Source organism: Salarias fasciatus, chromosome 7 (genome assembly GCF_902148845.1).
Source record: "Salarias fasciatus chromosome 7, fSalaFa1.1, whole genome shotgun sequence".
Classification (NCBI taxonomy): Eukaryota; Metazoa; Chordata; class Actinopteri; order Blenniiformes; family Blenniidae; genus Salarias; species Salarias fasciatus.
The window spans coordinates 31,714,371-31,738,625 of NC_043751.1; the positions used below are offsets into that span (position 1 = coordinate 31,714,371).

Consider the following 24,255-nt stretch of genomic DNA (forward strand, 5'->3'; position numbering starts at 1 on the left):
ACGCTTGGCGCTTTCAGTGACTACTTTTCTAAATTGCAAGTGTAGAAGAAGAAGTTCCGCTGTTTATATTCTGCTGAGTGACCGAGCCGTGGACAACCACAAAAGTGATTGGCTGCTGTTCTAAAGCTTTGACGTCGGTGTCCTGCTGAAAGCGTCTGGCTTGGTCTGCCGCGGCTTCCGCAGTGCAGGGTGCACGCTGACGTGCACTGAGGAAGTACGATATAGCGCTGTTTAGGCTCTTAACATGTACTAAATGACCTCGTTAAGAATTAATTCTGGACGTTACCACTCAGGACTGTTGGATTACAGCGGACGAGCAGCATGAAGGAAAACAGGCACGTTTTGTGGACTTTATGGACCGTTTTCTTCCGGGCGCCATTACCCCCTGTTAGATGGAAGTTTGTTGACAACGAAAATCCCCCCGGACCTCCAGCTGCATTTCAGACATCTTTAAAGTGCTCCAGAGTGTTTCTCATGAGGGTGAGCAGGAAATGAGGCCAAATCGTTGTTTGGGTGGAGTATCCCTTTAATGTTTTCTGTCCCGCCATTTTTGCCGGATGCGTGCAATACACACAGCCGCCACAGCAGGAGGACTGGCGCTGTAGCACAGACTACTGTCAGTGCAGCGCCGTAACGCAGCGGGCATGCGGCGGTGACAGGAGGCGAAGCTGACGCTGGAGCCTCTTCACTGCCGGCGCTCGCCGTCGTCTTTCTTTTGTTCAGCCACGTTCCGATGTCCATTTCGAACAATCAAGGTGATGGTACCACGAAACAGAGGTCTGCCCTCACACAGCTGGCATGTTTCAGGGGGTTATCATTTAATGTTTAAGTTAAAGAGAGCATGTAATCCGTAAGTTCATTTAGATAAAGTTAATTTATTTTGTTTAAAGGATTCCGTATAATTAGAGGGGAACTTATTTTTTCGTTCCGTGTCCTCATATTGTTGCTCGTGGGGCCACATTAAGGGGCGGACACATTTAAAACCGCAGGCGGTGCTGTGCGGGAGAAGAGACGGCTCACTGTAAGTTGTTTAAGGACAAAAAGCGTCTTTCTTTGAGGAAGGAGCTGTTAAGCATCGTCTTCACTCCCCTGAGTTGATGAGGCCGATGAGGAACGAGTTTTCCTGTTAAAGTTCATGTTCTGAACGTTTGTGACTGCAGAGGACGGTGAAGCTTGGAATTCATTGTTTGATTCACATGTTGCTGTTTAATTCTTTCTTGTGGATGTTTTCCAGTTTTGTCAGTTTTCTGTTTTCTTTGTCAGTTGTGGCGGCGCGGCTCAGGCTGTAGAGGAAAGCAGCTGGTCGAGGTCGCTGCAGCAATAAACCCCCGTTCCAACCCAAGACCCTCCGACGCTGGATTTGACCTGGGGGGGGAGGAACCGACACTTCTCCCGCTGCACTGTGTCGAGAAGACGACGTGACAAGCATGGTGACAAACGGCCAATGGAGTGGCTGCAACTTTGTTCAAGAAAGTGTTGTAGTCTGTCTTGAGGGGCTGATTACTGGAGGGGCCGGGTCCACCCACCCGGCTGCCCGCCCACCCGCCCACCCGGCCCGCCCAGCCCGCCTGACCTGGCCTGCCCACCCGGCTGCCCGCCCACCCGGCCGCCTGGCCCGCCCACCTGGCCTGGCCTGCCCACCCGGCCCACCCGGCCCGCCCACCCGGCCGCCTGGCCCGCCCACCCGGACCTCCCACCCAGCCCACCCAGCCCGGCCCGCCTGACCTGGCCCGCCCACCCGGCCCGCCCACCCGGCCCGCCTGGCCCGCCCACCCGGCTGCCTGGCCCGCCCACCCGGCCCACCCGCCCCGCCTGGCCCGCCCACCCGGCCCGCCCTCTCACGCCGGGTCTGAGATTTCCATCTAAAAGTTGATATTTCACGTGTCGACCTTGCTTTGACCTTGACTCAATGTTTCCATCAGCTGACGTTGGTTCAACTGAACTCCGGCTGCGGTCGGAACGCCGGCTGGGGAGCGAGGGGCGTCGGCTCAGCTTCACCTCTGAGAACAAACCTGAGGACCCTGAGCTCCGGCGGCCCCCTGAGCCCCGGCTGTTTCACACACACCGCGGTTTGTTTCCGCTGCCGTCAGACTGTTTCCCCGTGTCACAGTAAAACAGGAACAAAATGAATTTTCTTCACTTCTTCACAACAATCCAGTCACAACCAGAGAAAACTGCATTTCACAAAGTGAGGCGAGCTGAAAACGCCGAGGCGGAGAGCAGAGCAGGCTCACCACGGGAAGCGGAAAACGGCGGAAAATTTGAAAAAAAAAGTCTGGAAAACCTGGATGAAGGCCAGAAACGTGAAAAAGTTTGAAAAGTTAGAAAAAAACCTGAAATAGGTTGAAAAAAAATGAAAATATCTGGAAAGGTTGAAGAAGCTGAACGTTTCTAAGGCTGAGAGGTTCGTGTTCACGTCTGACGGAGCTGAATCGTTACAAAGTTTGAAAAAATCTCTGTTGGGAAAAAAGTTGAAATATTTCAAAAAGTTCACGACACCAGAAGGTCCTTCAGGAGCGCCACGTCCTGGAACCTGGAGTGTGACGGAGTGACTCGCTCCGATAGCACCCCGGCCCGGGGAGTGTGTCTCTCCACGTCGGCCTCGTTCTGCTCCTCCTCTCGTCGGTGGGTTTGACCTTTAACCCTGGAGACGGGAAGCTTTCCTCTTCTTTGTGATCAACAGTCAGATTTGTTTTTCCTCTTAGTTTGGGGTAAAACTGACGGGAAAATTCCCAGAATTCTAAAGTTTGGTTCTAAAGGAATTTTGAGGCCTGAGCGTCTTTAACGAGGTTCTGCTCCAATCAGACGCCTCGCTGGAAACGGGAAGCAGTGACTCCGCCCCCTCCCACCCACAGAGCAGGAGAAGTCCTGGACCTGGTTCTGACTCGCAGCAGAGGAGACGGCGGCTCCTCGACACCTGTCCACCAGCCCCCGTCCCGCCGGACCCGCGCACTTCGCATCACTTCCTGGTAATGAGGCTGCAGAAGCACTCTGCTCCTCTCTGGTCCTCTCCGGACAGACTCTGTCCCCGGGCGTCCAGGGGATGATTGGTCCTCATCCAAACAGAAACCTGCTTCCTGCAGGTCTCCAGACTTCTTCTGGGCTCAAAACCGACAACCGGTCCTCTGGATCCAGAACCTGCCAGCATCCTGCAGACCGTCTGGTCCACAATCAGACCTGCAGTGACTTCCTCCCTGCAGACCGCCGTGTTTCCTGCTGCTCTCTTGGGGGCCGGCGCCCCCCCTGCTGTGCTGACGTTGCTCGGCTCTTCCTCTCAGCTGGTCGGCAGGTCAGGCCTGGACTCGTGGTCTGTCCGGCTGTCCGTCTGTCCTCAGATCAGTGTCCAACTGCCCCCCAGACTACTTTGTGCCACAAACTCAGAAGCCTGGAGGTCACGATGGACGACCTGCTGACCTTTAAGGGTCACGCGGCCTCAGTTCCTCCATCTTGCCGTTATGAAGACCAGACCCCTCCTGACCCAACAGGCCCCCCCTTCTGGCCGGTCTCCCTGCAGGTCCAGAGGATCCAGAACGCAGCAGCAGGTCTGGTCTTCACCCGGTCCAGCAGAGCTCCGGTCCTCCCCTGTTCCTGTCCTTCGATGGTTCCAGCTGCAGCCAGATCCAGATCCAGATCCAGAACCCTCCTCCTGGCTTACAGAACCTCGACCTGGACCCCCTGATCCAGGTCTCCTCTCTACCTGGAGCTTCCAGCCCAGCACGGCTCTAAACCAGACTCTTCTCTGTGGTTCCCAGATGCAGGAAGTCCCAGACCGGTTCTGCTGAGACCGGTTCTGCTGAGACCGGTTCTGCTGAGACCGGTTCTGCTGAGACCGGTTCTGCTTACAGACAGTTGAAGACTCAGCTGTTCGGAGACACCGAGGGACTGAATCCGGCTCCGCCTGAGGGGGAGGACCAGGACCCAGAACTGATTCAGCACTGACTAAGCTGACAAAAAAAATGGGGGTAGTTAGCACTTCTTCTGCAACTTGATGGCAACTCCTCTGACCTCTGACCTCTGACCAGTGGCACTGGAGGCAGCTGAAGCTCTGACTGAAGGACGTCGCTCTGGACAAAAGCTTCTGCTGAAAGAAACTGGACTGTAGAAGGTTCTGGAGACGGACAGGCGGGCCCGACCGTGTGTGTGTGTGTGTGTGTGTGTGTGTGTGTGTGTGTGTGTGTGTGTGTGTGTGTGTGTGTGTGTGTGTGTGTGTGTGTGTGTGTGTGTGTGTGTGTGTGTGTGTGTGTGTGTGTGTGTGTGTGTGTGTGTGTGTGTGTGTGTGTGTGTGTGTGTGTGTTAATGGTTGGCTCCGGCCGTCTCGGGCCGTTAAACATCTTGTTCTCGCTCGGGGCGGAGTGTTCACACTGCTCCTGCACACGGCAGAGGTCAGGCAGCAGCAGCCGGGCGTGAAGGTTTCAGGTTTCAGTGGATTTAAGGATCACAGGAAGTGAAGAGCCCACAGGATCCCGACAGACCAGGGTCACCAGACCACCCTGGCACCCTGGACCCAGAGCCGGGGCAGAACCCGGACCAGAGCCGGGGCAGAACCCGGACCAGAGCCGGAGCAGAACCCGGACCAGAGCCGGAGCCAGTCCAGAGCGCCGAAGGGTTCCGTCAGGGTCGCCTCGTCATGTAGATCCTGATCTGAGGTTCACGGTTCACCGGAGCAGAACCTGTACAGCCTCATTACACCCTCTGATCCCCGCCGCCGCCGCCGGGCAACACCGCCAAGGTCGCCGGACAACGCCAAGGTCGCCGCCGTCCTGAAGGCAGATCGCCGTCTGATTGGACGAGGTCCAGTTTGAGAAGCTGAACAGGAAGTAGCGGTTCGCTGGTCCGGAGCTGCTTCCTTCAAAAACCTGAATTTGGTCATAAAAGCTGGAGTGACGCTGTGGACGGGGAGAGGGTTAGGGTTGCCAGGTTGGGGTTTAGGGTTAGGGTTGCCAGTTTGGGGGGGTCCTGCCCAGTGGATCTTTTCCTTCTGGGCTGGAGAACCATGGTTCGTCGTGCATTATGGGACATTGTCTTCCTCCAGCACAGGTGCATTATGGGACATTGTCTTCCTCCAGCACAGGTGCATTATGGGACATTGTCTTCCTCCAGCACAGGTGCATTATGGGGAAGACTGGAAGGGTTCCAGACGTTCTCCTGAGGCGTCTCTGTTCTGGACTGTTTGGCACTGAGAGAAGCTGCGCCTGGCTCCCCTTGAGCAACTTCAACTTGTTGGATGGTTCAAATCCCTCATGAGTGTTTCCTGGAGAGCTGCGGCCCTGCAGGGGAAGGACTCACGTCCGGTCGCTGTGCTGATCCGCATCAGCCGGACCGACAGCGGTCCCCCCGGAGACACCAGACGTCTGTCCCCCCGGAGACACCAGACGTCTGTCTGTCCCCCTGGAGACCTGGAGACACCAGACTCCGTCCTCGGGTACCAGCAGTGGGACAATGCAGGACGTTGGGTTCCTGTTGTGTCCTCAGCAGGACGAGACGCTCAGACGTTCAGAGGAAACGGCTTCGTGAAGCAGAGGAACGCCGCCGGCGGGGGACGGCGTGGCGGGACGGGACCAGCCGACCGACCGACCGACTGACCGACCGACCCACTGACCAACCGGCCGACCGAGCGACCAGTCGATGGACCGACTGAGATTATTTGACGTTGTAGGGTGTTTTTCTTGTAGAAAACGTGTCTTGATTGGTTTGGTGCTGTCCTCCAGCGAGAGCAGGGACCTGCAGCGAGTTCAGACGAGGAGCTCCGAGTCTCCGGAGATTCTTCTTTAAAGTTCACTGGCAGCAAGGAGGCACATTGATAAGGAGGCTGTTTCAGGTCGATTGTTGACTTTGGGTTTTATAACTGAGCGTTCTGCACTGTTCAGTGACGCGACGGTAACTTCTGGGTTCGTTGAATCCAAACTGAAAATAAGGTTTTTACAAAAAGTCGTCATCGGAGGTGACGGAGGAGGTGGAGCAGCCCTGCCTCCGGCCGCCTGCAGCAGCGGAGCGTCTGATTGGCCGCCGGCCGAGCGCCGCTTCTCGCTCGCGACTCGTTTGTTCTGCTCGCCCAGGCGTGTCGGAGCCCCAGGCCGCGCCGGAGATCGGGTATAAAGGCAGGTCCCGCGTCTCTCCAGTCAGACGTTCCGATGGATTCGGCGGCGAACGGCGTCCGGCTGGCCGCCTTCAGGCCCGGCCCTCCGCCTGCGCCCGCGGAGCCGGGCCCGCCCGGGTTCCTGGGTCGTCACGGCGACGGCGGCGGCTACGACACCCTGGACGCTCCGCCGCACCACGACTTCTACGCCCGGACGGCGGCGGCGGGCCGGCGGCGCCGCGCCAGGCCGTCCCTGTTCCAGCTGCACGGCCGGGTCCAGGTCGGTCCAGACCCGGTCTGCAGGACCAGAACCCGCTCCGGGTCCCGCGGGACCTGGTCCGGGTCCGAGCACCGCAGGGAGCCGGCTCCCTCTCTGACCTGTCCCGGACCCGGTTCTGTCTCAGCAGGACCCGTCCAGACCGCCGCTCTACGAGGAGACCACCTCCGGACCGGACGGGGGGGACAGCTCGCAGGAGGACGAGGACCAGCCGGAGGAGCCCTCATCCCAGCCAGCTCGCTTCGGCTGGATCCAGGGGGTCATGGTGGGTCCAGGGGGTCATGGTGGGTCCAGGGGGGTCCAGGAGGTCATGGTGGGTCCAGGGGGTCATGGTGGGTCCAGGGGGGTCCAGGAGGTCATGGTGGGTCCAGGGGGTCATGGTGGGTCCAGGGGGTCACGGTGGGTCCAGGGGGGTCCAGGGGGTCATGGTGGGTCCAGGGGGGTCATGGTGGGTCCAGGGGGGTCATGATGGTCCTGGGAGGACCTGGTTCTCTCAGGCCTGCTGGGTCCGGGTCCCTCAGTTCTGCTGGGTCCGGGTCCTGGTCCCTCAGCTGGTGCTCTCTGGTCCAGATCCGCTGCATGCTGAACATCTGGGGTGTGATCCTGTACCTGCGGCTGCCCTGGATCACGGCTCAGGCCGGAATCGGTACGGTGGCTCCAGAGTCCAGGTTCCAGGTCCCTGGACCCGCCGGACCACGTCTGACCCTGGTCCCTCATCCTCAGGTCTGACCTGGGTCATCGTCCTGGTCTCGTCCTGCATCACCGGGGTCACAGGCCTGTCCACCGCCGCCATCGCCACCAACGGCAAGGTCAAGTCAGGTCAGGACCACCGAGACCCAGAACCGTCAGTACGGCCACTAGGGGTCACTAGGGGTCACTAGGGTCACTAGGGGCCACTAGGAGTCAGTAGGGGCCACTAGGGGTCACTAGGAGTCACTAGGGGTCAGTAGGGGCCACTAGGAGTCACTAGAGGCCACTAGGGGCCACCAGGGGTCACTAATGGCCACTAGGGGCCACTAATGGCCACTAGGGGTCACTAGGGGCCATTAGGAGTCACTAGGAGTCACTAGGGGTCACTAGGGGCCACTAAGGGTCACTAGGAGTCACTCGGGGTCACTAGGGGCCAGTAGGGGTCACTAATGGCCACTAGGGGCCACTAGGGGTCACCAGGGGCCACTGTCTGCGCTCCGTCCAGGGGGGACCTACTTCCTGATCAGCCGGAGTCTGGGTCCGGAGCTGGGCGGCTCCATCGGCCTCATCTTCGCCTTCGCCAACGCCGTGGCGGTCGCCATGCACACGGTGGGCTTCGCCGAGACCGTCCGGGACCTCATGGCCGTGAGTGGCGGGGGCGGGGCCGGGGGCGGGGCGGGAGGAGGTCGGGGGTCGACCCCGGCGACCTCTGACCTCCCGAAACCCTGTGGGACAGGAGCACGGCGCCGTCATGGTGGACCCGGTCAACGACATCCGGATCGTCGGCATCGTCACCGTCACCGCGCTGCTGGGAATCTCCATGGCCGGGATGGCCTGGGAGTCCAAGGTCAGAGGTCAGGGAGGGAGGGAGGGGGAGAGAGAGAGAGAGAGAGAGAGAGAGAGAGAGAGAGAGAGAGAGAGAGAGAGAGAGAGAGAGAGAGAGAGAGAGAGAGAGAGAGAGAGAGAGAGAGAGAGACTCCAACAAACAGACTGTAGAGCATCTTCCTTTCTCTCTCTCTCTCTCTCTCTCTCTCTCTCTCTCTCTGTCTCCTCCAGACTGTACAGCATCTTCCTCTCTCTCTCTCTTTCTCTAATCCAGACTATAGAGCATCTCTCTCTCTTTCCTCCAGACCGTAGAGCATCTTCTTCTCTCTCTCTCTCTCCTCCAGACTGTAGAGCATCTTTCTCTCTCTCTCTCTCTCTCTCTCTCTCTCTCTCCTCCAGACTGTAGAGCATCTTCCTCTCTCTCTCTCTCTCTCTCTCTCTCTCTCTCTCTCTCTCTCTCTCTCTCCTCCAGACTGTAGAGCATCTTCTCTCTCTCTCTCTCTCTCTCTCTAATCCAGACTATAGAGCCTCTCTCTCTCTCTCTCTCTCTCTCTCTCTCTCGCTCTCTCTCCTCCAGACTAAAGAGCATCTCTCTCTCTCTCTCTCTCGTCCAGGCTCAGGTTCTCTTCTTCCTGGTCATCCTGGTTTCTTTCGCGAACTACATCGTTGGAACCTTCATTCCTGCTTCAGCAGAGAAACAGTCCAGAGGATTCTTCAGCTACAGAGGTGACAGAACCCCAGACCCCCCCCCCCCCCCGCCCCCCCAGACTCATAGAGCCCGGTTCTCTGCGTTCTGACGGTTCTCTCCTCACAGCGGACATCTTTGCGGAGAACTTCGTCCCGGGCTGGCGGGGGCCCGACGGGAACTTCTTCGCCATGTTCTCCATCTTCTTCCCGTCGGCGACGGGGATCCTGGCCGGAGCCAACATCTCCGGAGACCTGAAGGTTCCACGGCTCCAGACCCTCACGCTCTCCTCTAGACTGTAGAACCTCTGGTTCCAGCAGTGTGTTCTCTGACCTTCTGGCTGATGACTGTAACTTGGCGGTGGTTCTGTGTCCTCAGGATCCGGCGGTGGCGATCCCCCGGGGAACCCTGATGGCCATCCTGCTGACCACCCTGTCCTACCTGGTCATCTCCGCCACCATCGGTACTGGAACCTGCTCCACCTGGACCTGCTCCTCTGGGGATTCATGAGGACAAACATCAGACTGGCGTGATCTGGGTCGGGTTAGGTTGGGTTAGTGGGTTTAGTTAGGTTAGGTTGGGTTTTATGGGCTAGGCTGGGTTACTGGTTTTAGTTGGGTTGGGTTGGGTTAGTGGGTTTAGTTGAGTTATTGGATTAGGTTGGGTTAGTTGGATTAGGTTGGGTTAGTTGGGTAAGGTTGGGTTTTATGGGTTTAGGTTTGCTTGATTTGGGTCAGGTTGGGTTTGGCTTGTGATTTTTGGTTGGGTTGGGTTGTATGGGTTGGGGTGGGTGAATGGGTTGGGTTGGGTTGGGTTATTGGTTTAGGTTGGGTTGGGTTAATGGGTTGGGTTGTGTTGTTTAGGTCAGGTTCAGTTGGGTTAGTGGGTTATGATTGGTTAGGTTGAATGTTCTGGGTTCAGGTTGTCTTGGTTCTGGTTAGGTTGGGGTTGGTGGGTTGGGTGGGGTTGGTGGGTTGGGTGGGGTTGGTTGGAGTTGGTGGGTTTAGTTGGCTCAGGTCAGGTTATGGTTTGGTTGGGTTTAACGTGTCGAGTTGACTTTGGTTAAAAATGGTTCAAATTAGTCACTTTTACCAAGAGCCTGGAAACAAGCAGCAGTGGACAGAGCAGCCGGTGGAGCTGTCGGGTGTAGCTGCTGTCCCGCTGTCTCCTCAGGAGCCTGTGTGGTGCGCGACGCCTCCGGTTTGCTCAACGACACTCTGTCCGGCCCGGCCTGCTCCGGCTTGGCCTGCAGGTACGGCTGGGACTTCAGCCGCTGCACCGGCAACCTCACCTGCAGCCACGGCCTCAGCAACTACTACCAGGTGCAGCAACTCAGTCACTGCAACTAACTCACTAACCACCAGGGGGAGCAGCTAGCTCGCTGCAAGTCACTGCAACTAACCACCAGGGGGAGACTGTCAGCTCCTCCTCTCTGACTTTTGCTTTTTTATTGAAATAGTTTCTTTTTAAAGTTCACCTCATGGTTTATATTTTTTATTAAAATCAGGCGTGGGGAACCTTTTTCATGTCAAGGGCCATTTAAATTTCATGAAGTCCTCAGAGGGCCCTGCTGTTACGAACACATACCCACGGATACAAAAAAAGATGAAAACAGTCCATAAGCACAGTGTCACTGCAGCCGGACAATGCTGCATTTCTGCATGTCAGACTCGCCTCATGAGGGCTGGAGCTGCTTCTCTTTGGCTCGGCGTCTGATGTCAGCTGGCGGTGATGATGATGCTACTCGAAGCTGGTTTTCCAAGTTTGGGTCAGTCAGTCTTGAACGGAGGCGAGTCTTTGCAAGAGTCAGGTTTGAAAAGAACTGTTCACAGCGGTACGTTGTGCCAAACAGAGATGCAAACTTCAGGGCATGTCTCCTCAGGATGGGAAAATCCTCAGCACGAATGTACAGTTTGTGGAAGTCCAGCAGAGAGAGGTTGTTGTACTTGGCTTTGAGCTCGTTGTTGTTCTGCAGCTCAGTTATTTCCATTTGAAGGTTGTCTGGCACATCACATGGTTGCACATTAAACGGCATGGAAGAAAATGTCCAGTTCCTTTAGTACATTTTTCACATCATGAAACCTGTCATCAAATGCCTGAATGGGTTTCCACGCCGACCAGCACATTCAGTCGTAACATCAGGCGTTTGTTCTTGCAGGGTGGGAAAGTGCACAGTGTTTCCACTGTCCAGGTGTCGTTGCCACAGCCTTAACTTGGCTTCACACGATTTCACATTGGAGAGCAAAGAGCTGAGGAGCTGGTTGGGACCTCGCAGCGTGATGTTTAGCTCTGACAGGTGCTTGGTGATGTCTACCATGAAGCCCGATCCCAGAGGAACTTTGCGTCATGTCTTTCAGTTTTTCTTCAATATCTTTTGCCATATCAGTAATCCTGTCTGCATCTGTTCTTCGAGACAAACTGACACTTTGAAATAATTTCACTGTGTCAGATGCGAGCAGCTCCGCGGCTACGAGGCACTCCTTCACAAACCCTCCTTCGCCATGAGGTTTCAGCTTCGTGGCAGTTAATTCACTCACCACAAAACTTGCACATCGATCTCTCCGTCAGTCCGTGGTCTTGTGAAAGCTGCTTGTTGGGCACCCGAACTCCGACGAAGAGCATTCATTTTATCCAAACGCGTCTGTCCTCTCAACTCGTCAAGCTTAGCATGTTTCGAGCTGTAATGACGTTCGACATTTGCCTTTTCCATTTCTGCCAGCGCCTCGCCACAAACCCGCACGCTGGCTTGCCTTTAACCTCAACAAAGAAGAAGTCATTTGTCCATTTTTCCTGAAACACACGGCATTCTGCATCCTCCTTTCTTTTCTTGACAGCTGCCGTGATGCATCACTTGCGAGCTCTGATCCCGTCAGTCGTGTTGTGTTCACTGACCCTCACGTTGGCTCGGACAGAGAAGCTGTCTGTTTTATCGAAGAAAACTATTTTTCTTCCCGATATTTTTATCTATTCAGACTAGGAGTGCAACATTTTTTGTCACGTCGCGGGCCGACTGAAGCGGTCTGGCGGGCCGTATACGGCCCGGAGGCCAGAGGTTCCCCACCCTGATTTAAATGAATGTTTTATTTCATGAACATAATCTGAGGTTCTGTCTGGTTCTGGTGGGTTTCTGTGTGACTGGTCTCTCCTGTTCTCCCGGGTTCTCCCGGGTTCTCCCGGGTTCTCCCGGGTTCTGGGTCCAGGCCATGAGCATGGTGTCGGGTTTCGCTCCGCTCATCACCGCCGGGATCTTCGGAGCGACTCTGTCTTCGGCGCTGGCCTGTCTGGTTTCAGCTCCTAAAGTCTTCCAGGTAGTAGAACCGGACCCGGAACCGGACCCGGAACCCGAGGTCCTGGCGTGGAACCGACCGCCTGTGTGTGTCCTGGCAGTGCCTGTGTCAGGACCGGCTGTACCCGCTCATCGGCTTCTTCGGGAAAGGCTACGGGAAAAACCAGGAGCCAATCAGAGGCTACCTGCTGACCTACGTCATCGCCGCCGCCTTCATCCTCATCGGTGGGCCGTCCCCCGTCCCCTGTCCCCCGTCCCCCTCCAGGGGGGGCCGTCCCCCATCCCCTGTCCCCCGTCCCCCTCCAGGGGGGGCCGTCCCCCGTCCCCTGTCCCCCATCCCCCCTCCAGGGGGGGCCGTCCCCCATCCCCTGTCCCCCGTCCCCCTCCAGGGGGGGCCGTCCCCCGTCCCCTGTCCCCCATCCCCCCTCCAGGGGGGGCCGTCCCCCGTCCCCTGTCCCCTCCCCGACGGTCCAGGAGGGGCTGTTCCTCTGCTTGTGTGTCTCTTTGATTGTTGTGTCTCAGGTTGTGTCTCAGGTTGTGTCTCAGGTTGTGTGTCAGGTTGTGTGTCAGGTTGTGTGTGTCAGGTTGTGTGTCAGGTTGTGTGTCTCTGGTTGTGTGTCAGGTTGTGTGTCAGGTTGTGTCTCAGGTTGTGTGTCAGGTTGTGTGTGTCAGGTTGTGTGTCTCTGGTTGTGTGTCAGGTTGTGTGTCAGGTTGTGTGTGTCAGGTTGTGTGTCAGGTTGTGTGTCAGGTTGTGTGTCTCTGGTTGTGTGTCTCAGGTTGTGTGTGTCAGGTTGTGTGTGTCAGGTTGTGTGTCTCTGGTTGTGTGTCAGGTTGTGTGTCAGGTTGTGTGTGTCAGGTTGTGTGTCAGGTTGTGTCTCAGGTTGTGTGTCAGGTTGTGTGTGTCAGGTTGTGTGTCTCTGGTTGTGTGTCAGGTTGTGTGTCAGGTTGTGTGTGTCAGGTTGTGTGTGTCAGGTTGTGTGTCTCAGGTTGTGTGTCAGGTTGTGTGTCAGGTTGTGTCTCAGGTTGTGTGTCAGGTTGTGTGTCAGGTTGTGTGTCAGGTTGTGTGTCAGGTTGTGTCTCAGGTTGTGTGTCAGGTTGTGTGTGTCAGGTTGTGTGTCTCTGGTTGTGTGTCAGGTTGTGTGTCAGGTTGTGTGTGTCAGGTTGTGTGTCAGGTTGTGTGTCAGGTTGTGTGTCTCTGGTTGTGTGTCTCAGGTTGTGTGTGTCAGGTTGTGTGTGTCAGGTTGTGTGTCTCTGGTTGTGTGTCAGGTTGTGTGTCAGGTTGTGTGTCAGGTTGTGTGTCAGGTTGTGTGTCTCTGGTTGTGTGTCAGGTTGTGTGTGTCAGGTTGTGTGTGTCAGGTTGTGTGTGTCAGGTTGTGTGTGTCAGGTTGTGTGTGTCAGGTTGTGTCTCAGGTTGTGTGTCTCTGGTTGTGTGTCTCTGGTTGTGTGTCAGGTTGTGTGTCAGGTTGTGTGTCTCAGGTTGTGTGTCTCTGGTTGTGTGTCAGGTTGTGTGTGTCAGGTTGTGTGTCAGGTTGTGTGTCTCAGGTTGTGTGTCTCAGGTTGTGTGTCTCTGGTTGTGTGTCTCTGGTTGTGTGTCAGGTTGTGTGTGTCAGGTTGTGTGTCTCAGGTTGTGTGTCTCAGGTTGTGTGTCTCTGGTTGTGTGTCTCTGGTTGTGTGTCAGGTTGTGTGTGTCAGGTTGTGTGTCAGGTTGTGTGTCTCAGGTTGTGTGTCAGGTTGTGTGTGTCAGGTTGTGTGTCTCTGGTTGTGTGTCAGGTTGTGTGTGTCAGGTTGTGTGTCTCTGGTTGTGTGTCAGGTTGTGTGTCAGGTTGTGTGTCAGGTTGTGTGTCAGGTTGTGTGTCTCTGGTTGTGTGTCAGGTTGTGTGTGTCAGGTTGTGTGTCAGGTTGTGTGTCTCTGGTTGTGTGTCAGGTTGTGTGTCAGGTTGTGTGTCAGGTTGTGTGTGTCAGGTTGTGTGTCAGGTTGTGTGTCAGGTTGTGTGTGTCAGGTTGTGTGTGTCAGGTTGTGTGTGTCAGGTTGTGTGTCAGGTTGTGTGTGTCAGGTTGTGTGTCAGGTTGTGTGTCTCTGGTTGTGTGTCAGGTTGTGTGTCAGGTTGTGTGTCTCTGGTTGTGTGTCTCTGGTTGTGTGTCAGGTTGTGTGTGTCAGGTTGTGTGTCAGGTTGTGTGTCAGGTTGTGTGTCAGGTTGTGTGTCAGGTTGTGTGTGTCAGGTTGTGTGTGTCAGGTTGTGTGTCTCTGGTTGTGTGTCAGGTTGTGTGTCTCTGGTTGTGTGTCAGGTTGTGTGTGTCAGGTTGTGTGTGTCAGGTTGTGTGTCTCTGGTTGTGTGTCAGGTTGTGTGTGTCAGGTTGTGTGTGTCAGGTTGTGTGTGTCAGGTTGTGTGTGTCAGGTTGTGTGTCTCCTCACCCCGTTGTGTTCCTCCTCCTCCAGCGGAGCTCAACACCATCGCTCCCATCATCTCCAACTTCTTCCTCTGCTCCTACTGCCTCATCAACTTCAGCTGCTTCCATGCCTCCGTCACCAACTCTCCAGGTAACCGCCCACTGGTTAATCCCCCGGTTAACCCACCTACTGTTAACCCCCTGGTTAACCAACTGGTTATCCCAACCAATGGTTAACCAACTGGTTAACCCACCTACTGGTTACCCCCCAGGTAACCCACCCGCTGGTTAACCCACTGGTTAATACACCTGGTATAACACGCCTTGTTAAAAGTTTTGGGTTAACCCGCCAGGGAAACATAACATGTGAACATGCCTGGCTATCACACTCCAGCTAACACTCCTGGTTAACACTCCTGGTTAACACTCCTGGTTAACTCACCAGGTTAACACTCCTGGTTAACACTCCTGGTTAACACTCCTGGTTAACTCACCAGGTTAACACTCCTGGTTAACACTCCTGGTTAACTCACCAGGTTAACACTCCTGGTTAACACTCCTGGTTAATGCACCTGGTTAACTCACCTTGTTAGCCTCATCAACACGCCTAGCTAACGCCCCTTGTTAAAACTCTTGGTGAACACAGTAGTTAGAACCGCTGGACTGAAACCCCTCCCCCACTGCAGAACGTTCTGCAGTGGGGGAGGGGTCTCAGTCCTGTTCTGAAAAACTGTGTGTGTGTGTGTGTGTGTGTGTGTGTGTGTGTCCAGGCTGGCGTCCGTCCTTCCGGTTCTACAGTAAGTGGCTGTCCCTGCTGGCGGCGCTGGTCTGCGCCGTCATCATGTTCCTGCTCAACTGGTGGGCCGCCCTGATCGCCTTCGGCATCGTGCTGCTGCTGCTGGGATACACACTGTATCGGAGGCCCGGTGCGCACACACACACACACACACCCACACGCCCAGTCTTGTATTTCTATCCTTGTGGGGACCGTCCATTGACTCCCATTCATGTCTAGCCCCTAACCCTGACCCTTACCCTAACCCTAACCCACACCACAACAAAGCCTAACCCTAAAGAAATGTTTTTGCACTTTTACTTTTTTCAGTAACAACAACATGGTCAAGAAAACACTGTTTCTCCTACTTAGGACCGGAAAAAGGTCCCCACAAGGCACATCGTTCCATGTTTTGCTATCCTTGTGGGGACATTTGGCCCCGACAAGGATAGAAATGCAAGAACGCACACACACACACACACACACACACACACACACACACACACACACACACACACACACACACACGCAGGGTGAGATAACAGCATTCATTCATTCATTCCCTCCTCCCTCCCCCTTCCCTCCCTCCCCCGTGGGGTCAGAGGTCAACTGGGGCTCGTCGGTCCAGGCCAGCTCCTACAGCCTGGCGCTGAGCCAGTGCGAGGGTCTGAACCGGGTCCAGGACCACGTGAAGAACTACCGGTGAGTGACGGAGTTTCACCTTCACACAACGTTTCAAAACGGGGTCCGTTTCCACGGAAACAGCAGGAATGCTGGGAATGATGTAGTTAGCATGATGGGGCTGTTACCATGGTGACCAGGACCAGGACCAGGACCAGAACCAGGTCTTCAGCGACCTGCAGTCCTGCGGTGGTTTCATCCTGAACCTGGACAGTTTAGTTTTCTCCTCTCTGAACCGCTGAGGGGTCATTCAGAGGTCAAAGGTCAAAGTGTCCAGACTGCAGCCCAGGAAGTCGTCACACGGCTGAGGGCGGGACTTCCTGGTTCTGTCCCAGAGGGGGAGTGGACTAGAATCTCAGTCTGGGATCAGTCCTGTATCGATCCCATTGGCTGTTTATGAAGGTGGGCGGGGCTAACGTGGCGTCCCCCACAGCGTGGCGTCGTTATTGCGCCAAAATTCTGTGCGCATAAACATCATAATCGCACAGTTAAACCACTCTGTGTGCGCCTGCTCTCTTTCTGCTGCGCCGTGGTGTCGAGTTTTGGCGCTCTGGGGGCGGGCTTTGAGTTGACACCATTCGACCCTGGCCTCGTAATCCAGCCCCGCCCACTCCTCAGCCAGCTTGGATTTTGGAGCTGAGCTCAGTCTGGACAGGAGCCTGCAGGGGGCGTCGGTTCCTCCTCTGACTGACAGGCACTTCAGCCAATCAGCGCTTCAAAACAAACATGTCATCAAAATGCGTTCGCGTCTCTCAGGGTTAGCATTAGCTCATTAGCTTTAGCTTCTCTCAGGGTTAGCTTTAGCTCTTTAGCTTTAGCTTATCTCAGGGTTAGCTTTAGCTTCTCTCAGGGTTAGCTTTAGCTTCTCTCAGGGTTAGCTTTAGCTCTTTAGCTTTAGCTTATCTCAGGGTTAGCTTTAGCTTCTCTCAGGGTTAGCTTTAGCTCATTAGCTTTAGCGTCTCTCAGGGTTAGCTTTAGCTTCTCTCAGGGTTAGCATTAGCTCTTTAGCTTTAGCTTCTCTCAGGGTTAGCTTTAGCTCATTAGCTTTAGCGTCTCTCAGGGTTAGCTTTAGCTTCTCTCAGGGTTAGCATTAGCTCTTTAGCTTTAGCTTCTCTCAGGGTTAGCATTAGCTCTTTAGCTTTATGAGACTCCGGCTCTTTGTGAAGCCAGCATCTTCGCCCCCTGCTGGACTCTCCCTGGTATTACAGCTGCTCCCCAGCAGCATCTTCATGTTTCACCAGCAGAGTCTGGATCCTGCTGGATCCTGCTGGATCCTGATCACCGGTCCGTGGCGCCCGGCCTGGTCTCAGTCGTGTGTGTGTGTGTGTGTGTGTGTGTGTGTGTGTGTGTGTGTGTGTGTGTTGCAGGCCGCAGTGCCTGGTCCTGAGCGGGCCCCCCGGGACCCGGCCGGCCCTGGTGGACCTGGTGGGGCTCCTCACCAAGCGGCTCAGCCTGATGCTGTGTGGGGACGTGGTCTGTGTGAGTCCAGGTCCAGGACCGGGGCTGGGGGGCCACAGGGCTCACTGATGAAGCAGCTGCTCCTCTTCCTCCCCACTCCAGGCCGGCCCCTCCCCCGCCGCGCTGCAGGAGCTGAGCGGCGACCGCCACACTGCCTGGCTCAACGGCCGGGGCGTCCGGGCCTTCTACAGGGGGGTCCTGGCCCCGGACCTCCGGTCTGGAGCCAACATCCTGCTGCAGGTGGAGCTGCACACACACACACATACACACACACAAACACACACACACACACACACACACACACACACACGCTCAGTCTTGTATTTCTATCCTTGTGGGGACCGTCCATTGACTCCCATTCATGTCTAGCCCCTAACCCTGACCCTTACCCTAACCCTAACCCACACCACAACAAAGCCTAACCCTAAAGAAATGTTTTTGCACTTTTACTTTTTTCAGTAACAACAACATGGTCAAGAAAACACTGTTTCTCCTACTTAGGACCGGAAAAAGGTCCCACAAGGCACGTCGTTCCACGTCTTGCTATCCTTGTGGGGACATTTGGCCCCAACAAGGATAGAAATACGAGAACACACACACACAAACACACACACACACACACACTCTGACCCCTCTGACCCCCAGGGCGCCGGTCTGGGCCGGATGAAGCCCAACATCTTGCTCATGGGCTTCAAGTCGGACTGGAGCAGAGCCTCGGCGCCGGCGGCTCAGAGCTACGTCCAGATCCTGCAGTGAGTGGACCGTCCACCGTCTGTCCACCGGGGACAGCGTCCATTGACACACACTACGGCTGTGTGTGTGTGTGTGTGTATGTGTGTGTGTGTGTGTTCCAGCGATGCCTTCGACCTGCAGTACGGAGTGTGTGTCCTGAGAATGAAGGACGGACTGGACGTCTCTCACATGTCTCCGTCTCACGGTGAGACAGCGGTGTTCAAGCTGCGGCTCTGGAGCCCCATGTGGCCCTTCGGCCCCCCTGCAGCGGCTCCATGGAGCCTGAATAAACATTTCGCTTCTTCATTCTGTGATTCGTCGCTCTCGCTTCTAAAGAGATTCAAAAAGGTCGAAGTAAAACTGGAAAAATATCAAAAACCAAGAAATGGAGAAAAAAATGACGGAACATTTTAAAAACCTGAAATGTGTCCGATTTCTAACAGAAGAAAATGAAACATGGCAGAAAAAAGAAAAAAAACCTTTAAAAAGAGGAAAAATGGATGAAATTTTAAAACTGTCATCAACGAATCTCAAAAACAGAAAGAAAACTGTTAGAATGAGGAAGAAGAGGGTCAGCGTCACCAGATGTTCTCTGTTCTGAACTTCATGACGCTCCGTCACATCTGGCTTCATCTGGTGCCGGTTAGCCGGTCTGTACCGGTCTGTACCGGTCTGTACCGGTCTGTACCGGGGTGCCGATCAGACCGGTCTGTACCGGTCTGTACCGGTCTGTACCGGTCTGTACCGGGGTGCCGGTTAGCCGGTCTGTACCGGTCTGTACCGGTCTGTACCGGGGTGCCGGTTAGCCGGTCTGTACCGGTCTGTACCGGGGTGCTGGTTAGCCCGGTCTGTACCGGTCTGTACCGGTCTGTACCGGTCTGTACCGGGGTGCTGGTTAGCCCGGTCTGTACCGGTCTGTACCGGTCTGTACCGGTCTGTACCGGGGTGCCGGTTAGCCCGGTCTGTACCGGTCTGTACCGGTCTGTACCGGTCTGTACCGGTCTGTACCGGTCTGTACCGGGGTGCCGGTTAGCCCGGTCTGTACCGGTCTGTACCGGTCTGTACCGGGGTGCCGGTTAGCCGGTCTGTACCGGTCTGTACCGGTCTGTGCCGGTTAGCCCGGTCTGTACCGGTCTGTACCGGTCTGTGCCGGTCTGTACCGGGGTGCCGGTTAGCCGGTCTGTACCGGTCTGTACCGGTCTGTGCCGGTCTGTACCGGGGTGCCAGTTAGCCCGGTCTGTACCGGTCTGTGCCGGGGTGCCGGTTAGCCCGGTCTGTACCGGTCTGTACCGGTCTGTACCGGGGTGCCGGTTAGCCGGTCTGTACCGGTCTGTACCGGGGTGCCAGTTAGCCCGGTCTGTACCGGTCTGTGCCGGGGTGCCGGTTAGCCCGGTCTGTACCGGTCTGTACCGGTCTGTACCGGGGTGCCGGTTAGCCCGGTCTGTACCGGTCTGTACCGGTCTGTACCGGGGTGCCGGTTAGCCGGTCTGTACCGGTCTGTACCGGTCTGTACCGGTCTGTACCGGGGTGCCGGTTAGCCGGTCTTTGGCTGAACTATTCGGAGGCGAATGTGACGGATTTTGTTTCTTCATTGATTTTTCCAGCGTTCTGAGCGCCTTCAGTCAGTTTGTGCAGAATTCGCGATCTGATGACTGAAACTGCGACATCTCGCCGGACCAGCTCTCTTTTTTCTCGGCAAATGTGAGATTATTGCGGGGATTATGAGATCATTGCGGGGATTATGGCCCTGTAGGAAAATATGTGGCCCCCGCATGATCAGCGGCAAAAGGGTGATTTATGTGAATTCATGTGATCACATGATCGCGTTTTTCTGGAGGGTCTATTAAAGGTTCTGTGCAGCTCCAGAACTGCTGAGCTTGATGGTCCTGTTGGTCCTAAAGGCTGCAGGACCCGGTCCAGGGCCTGGAGGGTCTGGAGGGTTCAGGGACTGGAGGGTCAAGAGGGTCTAGAGGGTCTGGAGGGTCTGGAGGGTCTGGAGGGTCTAGAGGGTCTAGAGGGTCTAGAGGGTCTAGAGGGTCTAGAGGGTCTAGAAGGTCTAGAAGGTCTGGAGGGTCTGGAGGGTCTGGAGGGTCTAGAGGGTCTAGAGGGTCTAGAGGGTCTGGAGGGTCTGGAGGGTCTGGAGGGTCTAGAGGGTCTAGAGGGTCTAGAGGGTCTAGAAGGTCTGGAGGGTCTGGAGGGTCTAGAGGGTCTAGAGGGTCTAGAGGGTCTAGAGGGTCTGGAGGGTCTGGAGGGTCTAGAGGGTCTGGAGGGTCTGGAGGGTCTAGAGGGTCTAGAGGGTCTGGAGGGTCTGGAGGGTCTAGAGGGTCTAGAGGGTCTGGAGGGTCTGGAGGGTCTGGAGGGTCTAGAGGGTCTAGAGGGTCTGGAGGGTCTAGAGGGTCTGGAGGGTCTAGAGGGTCTGGAGGGTTCAGGATTCAGAGGCTGGCTGTCTTCAGTTCTCATCAGGTCTGGATCTGGTTTTGTTCCAGTGAATCCAGGATTTGATGAAAGTCCAGAGACCAACGGCCCAGCTCACACACACATCCAGACCAGCAGCACAGGTACACACACACACACACACACACACACACACACACACACACACACACACTCAGCCTGCCGGTCTGTCCTCAGCCTCCTTCCCGCCGGAGCCTCAGATCCAGACTCAGTTCCAGAGGAAGCAGCGACGGCAGAGCGTCCACGTCTACTGGCTGGGAGACGACGGAGGTGAGGACAGGACAGGGGACAGGACAGGGGACAGGGGGACAGGGGACAGAGGGACAGGACAGGGGACAGGGGACAGGACAGGGGGACAGGAGGACAGGACAGGGGACAGGAGGACAGGGTACAGAGGACAGGACAGGGGGACAGGGGGACTGCCTCCACCTGCTCCACCCCTCACTGTGTGTGTGTGTGTGTGTGTGTGTGTGTGTGTGTGTGTGTGTGTGTGTGTGTGTGTGTGTGCAGGCCTCACCCTGCTGCTGCCCTACCTTCTGACCCGTAGGAGGCGCTGGTCTCGCTGCTGCGTCCGGGTCTTCGTGGGCGGAGAACGGGACCGGCTGGAGGAGCGGCGGGCGGAGTAGGTCTCCGGGGGGGGGGGGGGGGGGGGGGGGCAGGTCCAGCTCCAGACCCCGATCGCTCCGTTCCGGGGGAAGATAGAGAAGTTTCTCTGTGTTGTGAGGTTCTGTTTCCATGGCGACGGCGGTCAGAGCTGAGGCTGCTCCAGGTTCCGCCCTCTGAGGTTCCGGTTCCCAGTCCACTTCCTGGATCAGCTCTGATTGGTGGAGCCGGTCCTCTCTGGACCCGGGTGGTTCTGCAGGACCCGGGTTCCTCCTGACGGTCCGCTCTGCCGCTCTTCCAGGGCGCTGGCGCTGATCCAGAGGTTCCGTCTGGGGTTCCGGGACGTGGAGGTTCTCCCCGACGTCTTCCAGGACCCTCAGCCGCACAGGTGACACGGAGGGCCCGGTCACGTTCGAAACGGAGAACCATCCAAATGTTCTGTGTCGTGTCTGAGAAGCAGGTCAGCTCCCAGGCAGAGATGGCCGCTAGCAGCTAGCAGCTAACAGCTAGCAGCTAGCAGCTAGCAACTAACAGCTAGCAGCTAGCATCTGACAGTTAGCAGCTAGCAGCTAACAGCTAGCAGCTAGCAACTAACAGCTAGCAGCTAGCATCTGACAGTTAGCAGCTAACAGCTAGCAGCTAACAGCTAGCAGCTAACAGCTAGCAGCTAGCATCTGACAGTTTGCAGCTAACAGCTAGCAGCTAACAGCTAGCAGCTAGCATCTGACAGTTAGCAGCTAACAGCTAGTAGCTAACAGCTAGCAGCTAGCATCTGACAGTTTGCAGCTAACAGCTAGCAGCTAACAGCTAGCAGCTAGCATCTGACAGTTAGCAGCTAACAGCTAGTAGCTAACAGCTAGCAGCTAGCATCTGACAGTTTGCAGCTAACAGCTAACAGCTAGCAGCTAACAGCTAGCAGCTAACAGCTAGCAGCTAGCAGCTGCTGATTCCCTGAACGCGGTTCTCCGTGGATCTGACTGGTCCGACCGGACGGTCCTCCGTCACGGCCCACACACCGCCTGGTTCTGGTTCCGGTCTCTGTAGACCGGATTCAGACCCGGGTCCCTCAGCGGTGTTCTCCTTCCAGCGTGCGTCGGTTCGAGGACTTGGTCAGCTGCTTCAGGCTGGACTCCAACCCGAAGCAGGACTCCCAGGCACAGGCGTGGAACCGGCAACCCGGGGAGCCCTGGATGATCACGGACCAGGACTACGAGAAGAACCGGGCCAAGGTCTGCCGTCTCCTGTCAGAGGGACCGGGTGTCTGGCGCGCTGGACGTGACCTTTGCCCTCCGGTTCTCAGTCTCTCCGTCAGATCCGGCTGAACGAGGTTCTGCAGGACCGGTCCGGAGACGCCGCCCTGATCCTCATGTGAGTCCCTGTTCCCGCCGGACCGCCGGACGCCGCGGCGTCCAGAACCTCACTATGTTCCTGTCCCCCGTCCCCCGGCAGCACCATGCCGGTCGGCAGGAGGGGGGCGTGTCCCGGCGCGCTCTACCTGTCCTGGCTGGACGTCCTGTCCCGGGACCTGAGACCCCCGGTCCTGATGGTCCGGGGGAACCAGGAGAACGTCCTCACCTTCTACTGCCAGTGAGACGCCGTCCAGAAGACAGACCGAGACAGGAAGCCCGGCGGTCCCCCTGGCAGGGACCGCGGTCCTCCCAGAGACCAGCCAGAACATTAAGACCAGTAGACCACCAGCAGACGGTTTCCTGCTGGACTCGAACCGCTGACCCTAACGATCCTGGATCCAGCTCACAGCGTCCAGCACCTGATGGACCTGTTCTCACCTGGTCCTCGTCTTTCCTTCTGAAGGGACTTTAGTCTGTCTTGGACTGGATTCCCTTGGTATCGTCCATATAGAGTCCAGAGAGTCCCTGGACCCCTGGACCCCTCAGGGGGTCCAGGGGTCCAGGGACTCTGTCTGTGGCTCTGTCAGGTGGTCTCAGTCTGTTAGTCTCTGTCTGTCTGTTCGTCCCTCAGTCGGTCTGTTCTGTCTGATGTCCTCCGTCTGTCTCGGACCCTGGACCTGAACCGGGTCCTGAGTCTTCATGTTCTTTGATCTGGTTCAGTCTGAAGCTGCGGTTTTTAACTTTTGAGCAGCTGAATGATTTAGTTTGATTCTAGAAATACGCTGATCTCACCGACCAATCAGACCCTGATCCAGATCAGTCTCAGAACGTTGCTGACTGTTGTGACGAGGTTCTCCGGAGGATCGGAGCAACTGAGGAGAAGATCTGGGAGAAAAGAAAAGATCCGAAAACATCCTTTAATTCAGGGGATTGATTAAAAGAAACACGGAGAACGTCCAGAGGGATGGGTCTGTTCTCTAGGAAGGTTCAAGAGAACATCGATAAATCTGTGACTGACAGCGGAACCCACCGGAACCCAACAGAACCCACCAGAACCCAACAGAACCCACCAGAACCCACCGGAACCCACCAGAACCCACCAGAACCCACCGGAACCCAACAGAACCCACCAGAACCCACCGGAACCCACCAGAACCCACCGGAACCCAACAGAACCCACCAGAACCCACCAGAACCCACCGGAACCCACCAGAACCCACCGGAACCCAACAGAACCCACCAGAACCCACCGGAACCCACCAGAACCCACCAGAACCCACCGGAACCCACCAGAACCCACCAGAACCCACCGGAACCCAACAGAACCCACCAGAACCCAACAGAACCCACCAGAACCCACCGGAACCCACCAGAACCCACCAGAACCCACCGGAACCCAACAGAACCCACCGGAACCCACCGGAACCCACCAGAACCCACCAGAACCCACCGGAACCCAACAGAACCCACCAGAACCCACCAGAACCCACCGGAACCCAATGGAACCCACCAGAACCCACCAGAACCCACCGGAACCCACCAGAACCCACCGGAACCCAACAGAACCTACTGGAACCCAACAGAACCCAACAGAACCCAACAGAACACAGGGACATGGTCCCTGTCACCAGGACCCCCTGCAGAGGTTGTACCTGGAACCCGGGGTGGGTCCCGGACTCGCTCCTTTGCTGCCGTTCCTCGGCCAGCGGGTCACTGAGGACGGACGTCCCGTTGCGTTTGGCCTCCTCAGGGACGCTCAGTGTCATTATAGAAGCTTTTAGCACCAGAATAAACAGAATGGAGAGTAAATACGAGGACAGGGCCGTGCACAAGACGTCCAGGAACTCTCAGTGGAAAATGATCTACGACTCTTTAATAAAATATTTACTCAAAATAAACAAACACTGTTCAAATTAGAAAATCAGTCCTGAAGAAATATTTCAAAGAACCACAGAAGAGGTAATATGAGTTTCCCA

The 24,255-nt window shown here is 56.2% G+C and overlaps 1 protein-coding gene across 2 annotated transcripts; it reads left to right on the forward strand.

Annotated features, from left to right (window-relative positions):
* Positions 1-6,131: 6,131 nt before the first annotated feature.
* On the forward strand, positions 6,132-22,521 carry slc12a3 (solute carrier family 12 member 3). 2 transcript variants are annotated; one of them, XM_030096229.1, is made up of 26 exons: positions 6,132-6,356; positions 6,484-6,618; positions 6,924-6,999; positions 7,077-7,172; positions 7,549-7,688; positions 7,780-7,890; positions 8,483-8,594; positions 8,683-8,813; positions 8,932-9,016; positions 9,727-9,875; positions 11,754-11,861; positions 11,941-12,064; positions 14,277-14,378; positions 14,998-15,153; positions 15,605-15,704; positions 17,051-17,162; positions 17,244-17,381; positions 17,787-17,893; positions 17,996-18,078; positions 20,360-20,380; positions 20,427-20,597; positions 20,838-20,949; positions 21,232-21,318; positions 22,018-22,159; positions 22,231-22,298; positions 22,380-22,521. In XM_030096229.1, exons 1-26 carry the CDS (start codon positions 6,132-6,134, stop codon positions 22,519-22,521), a joined length of 3,033 nt encoding a protein of 1,010 aa, XP_029952089.1. The 2 variants fall into 2 exon arrangements, with proteins under 2 accessions (XP_029952089.1, XP_029952090.1); XM_030096230.1 differs by having other exon boundaries at positions 20,360-20,374; positions 20,448-20,597.
* The last annotated feature ends 1,734 nt before the right edge of the window (positions 22,522-24,255 follow it).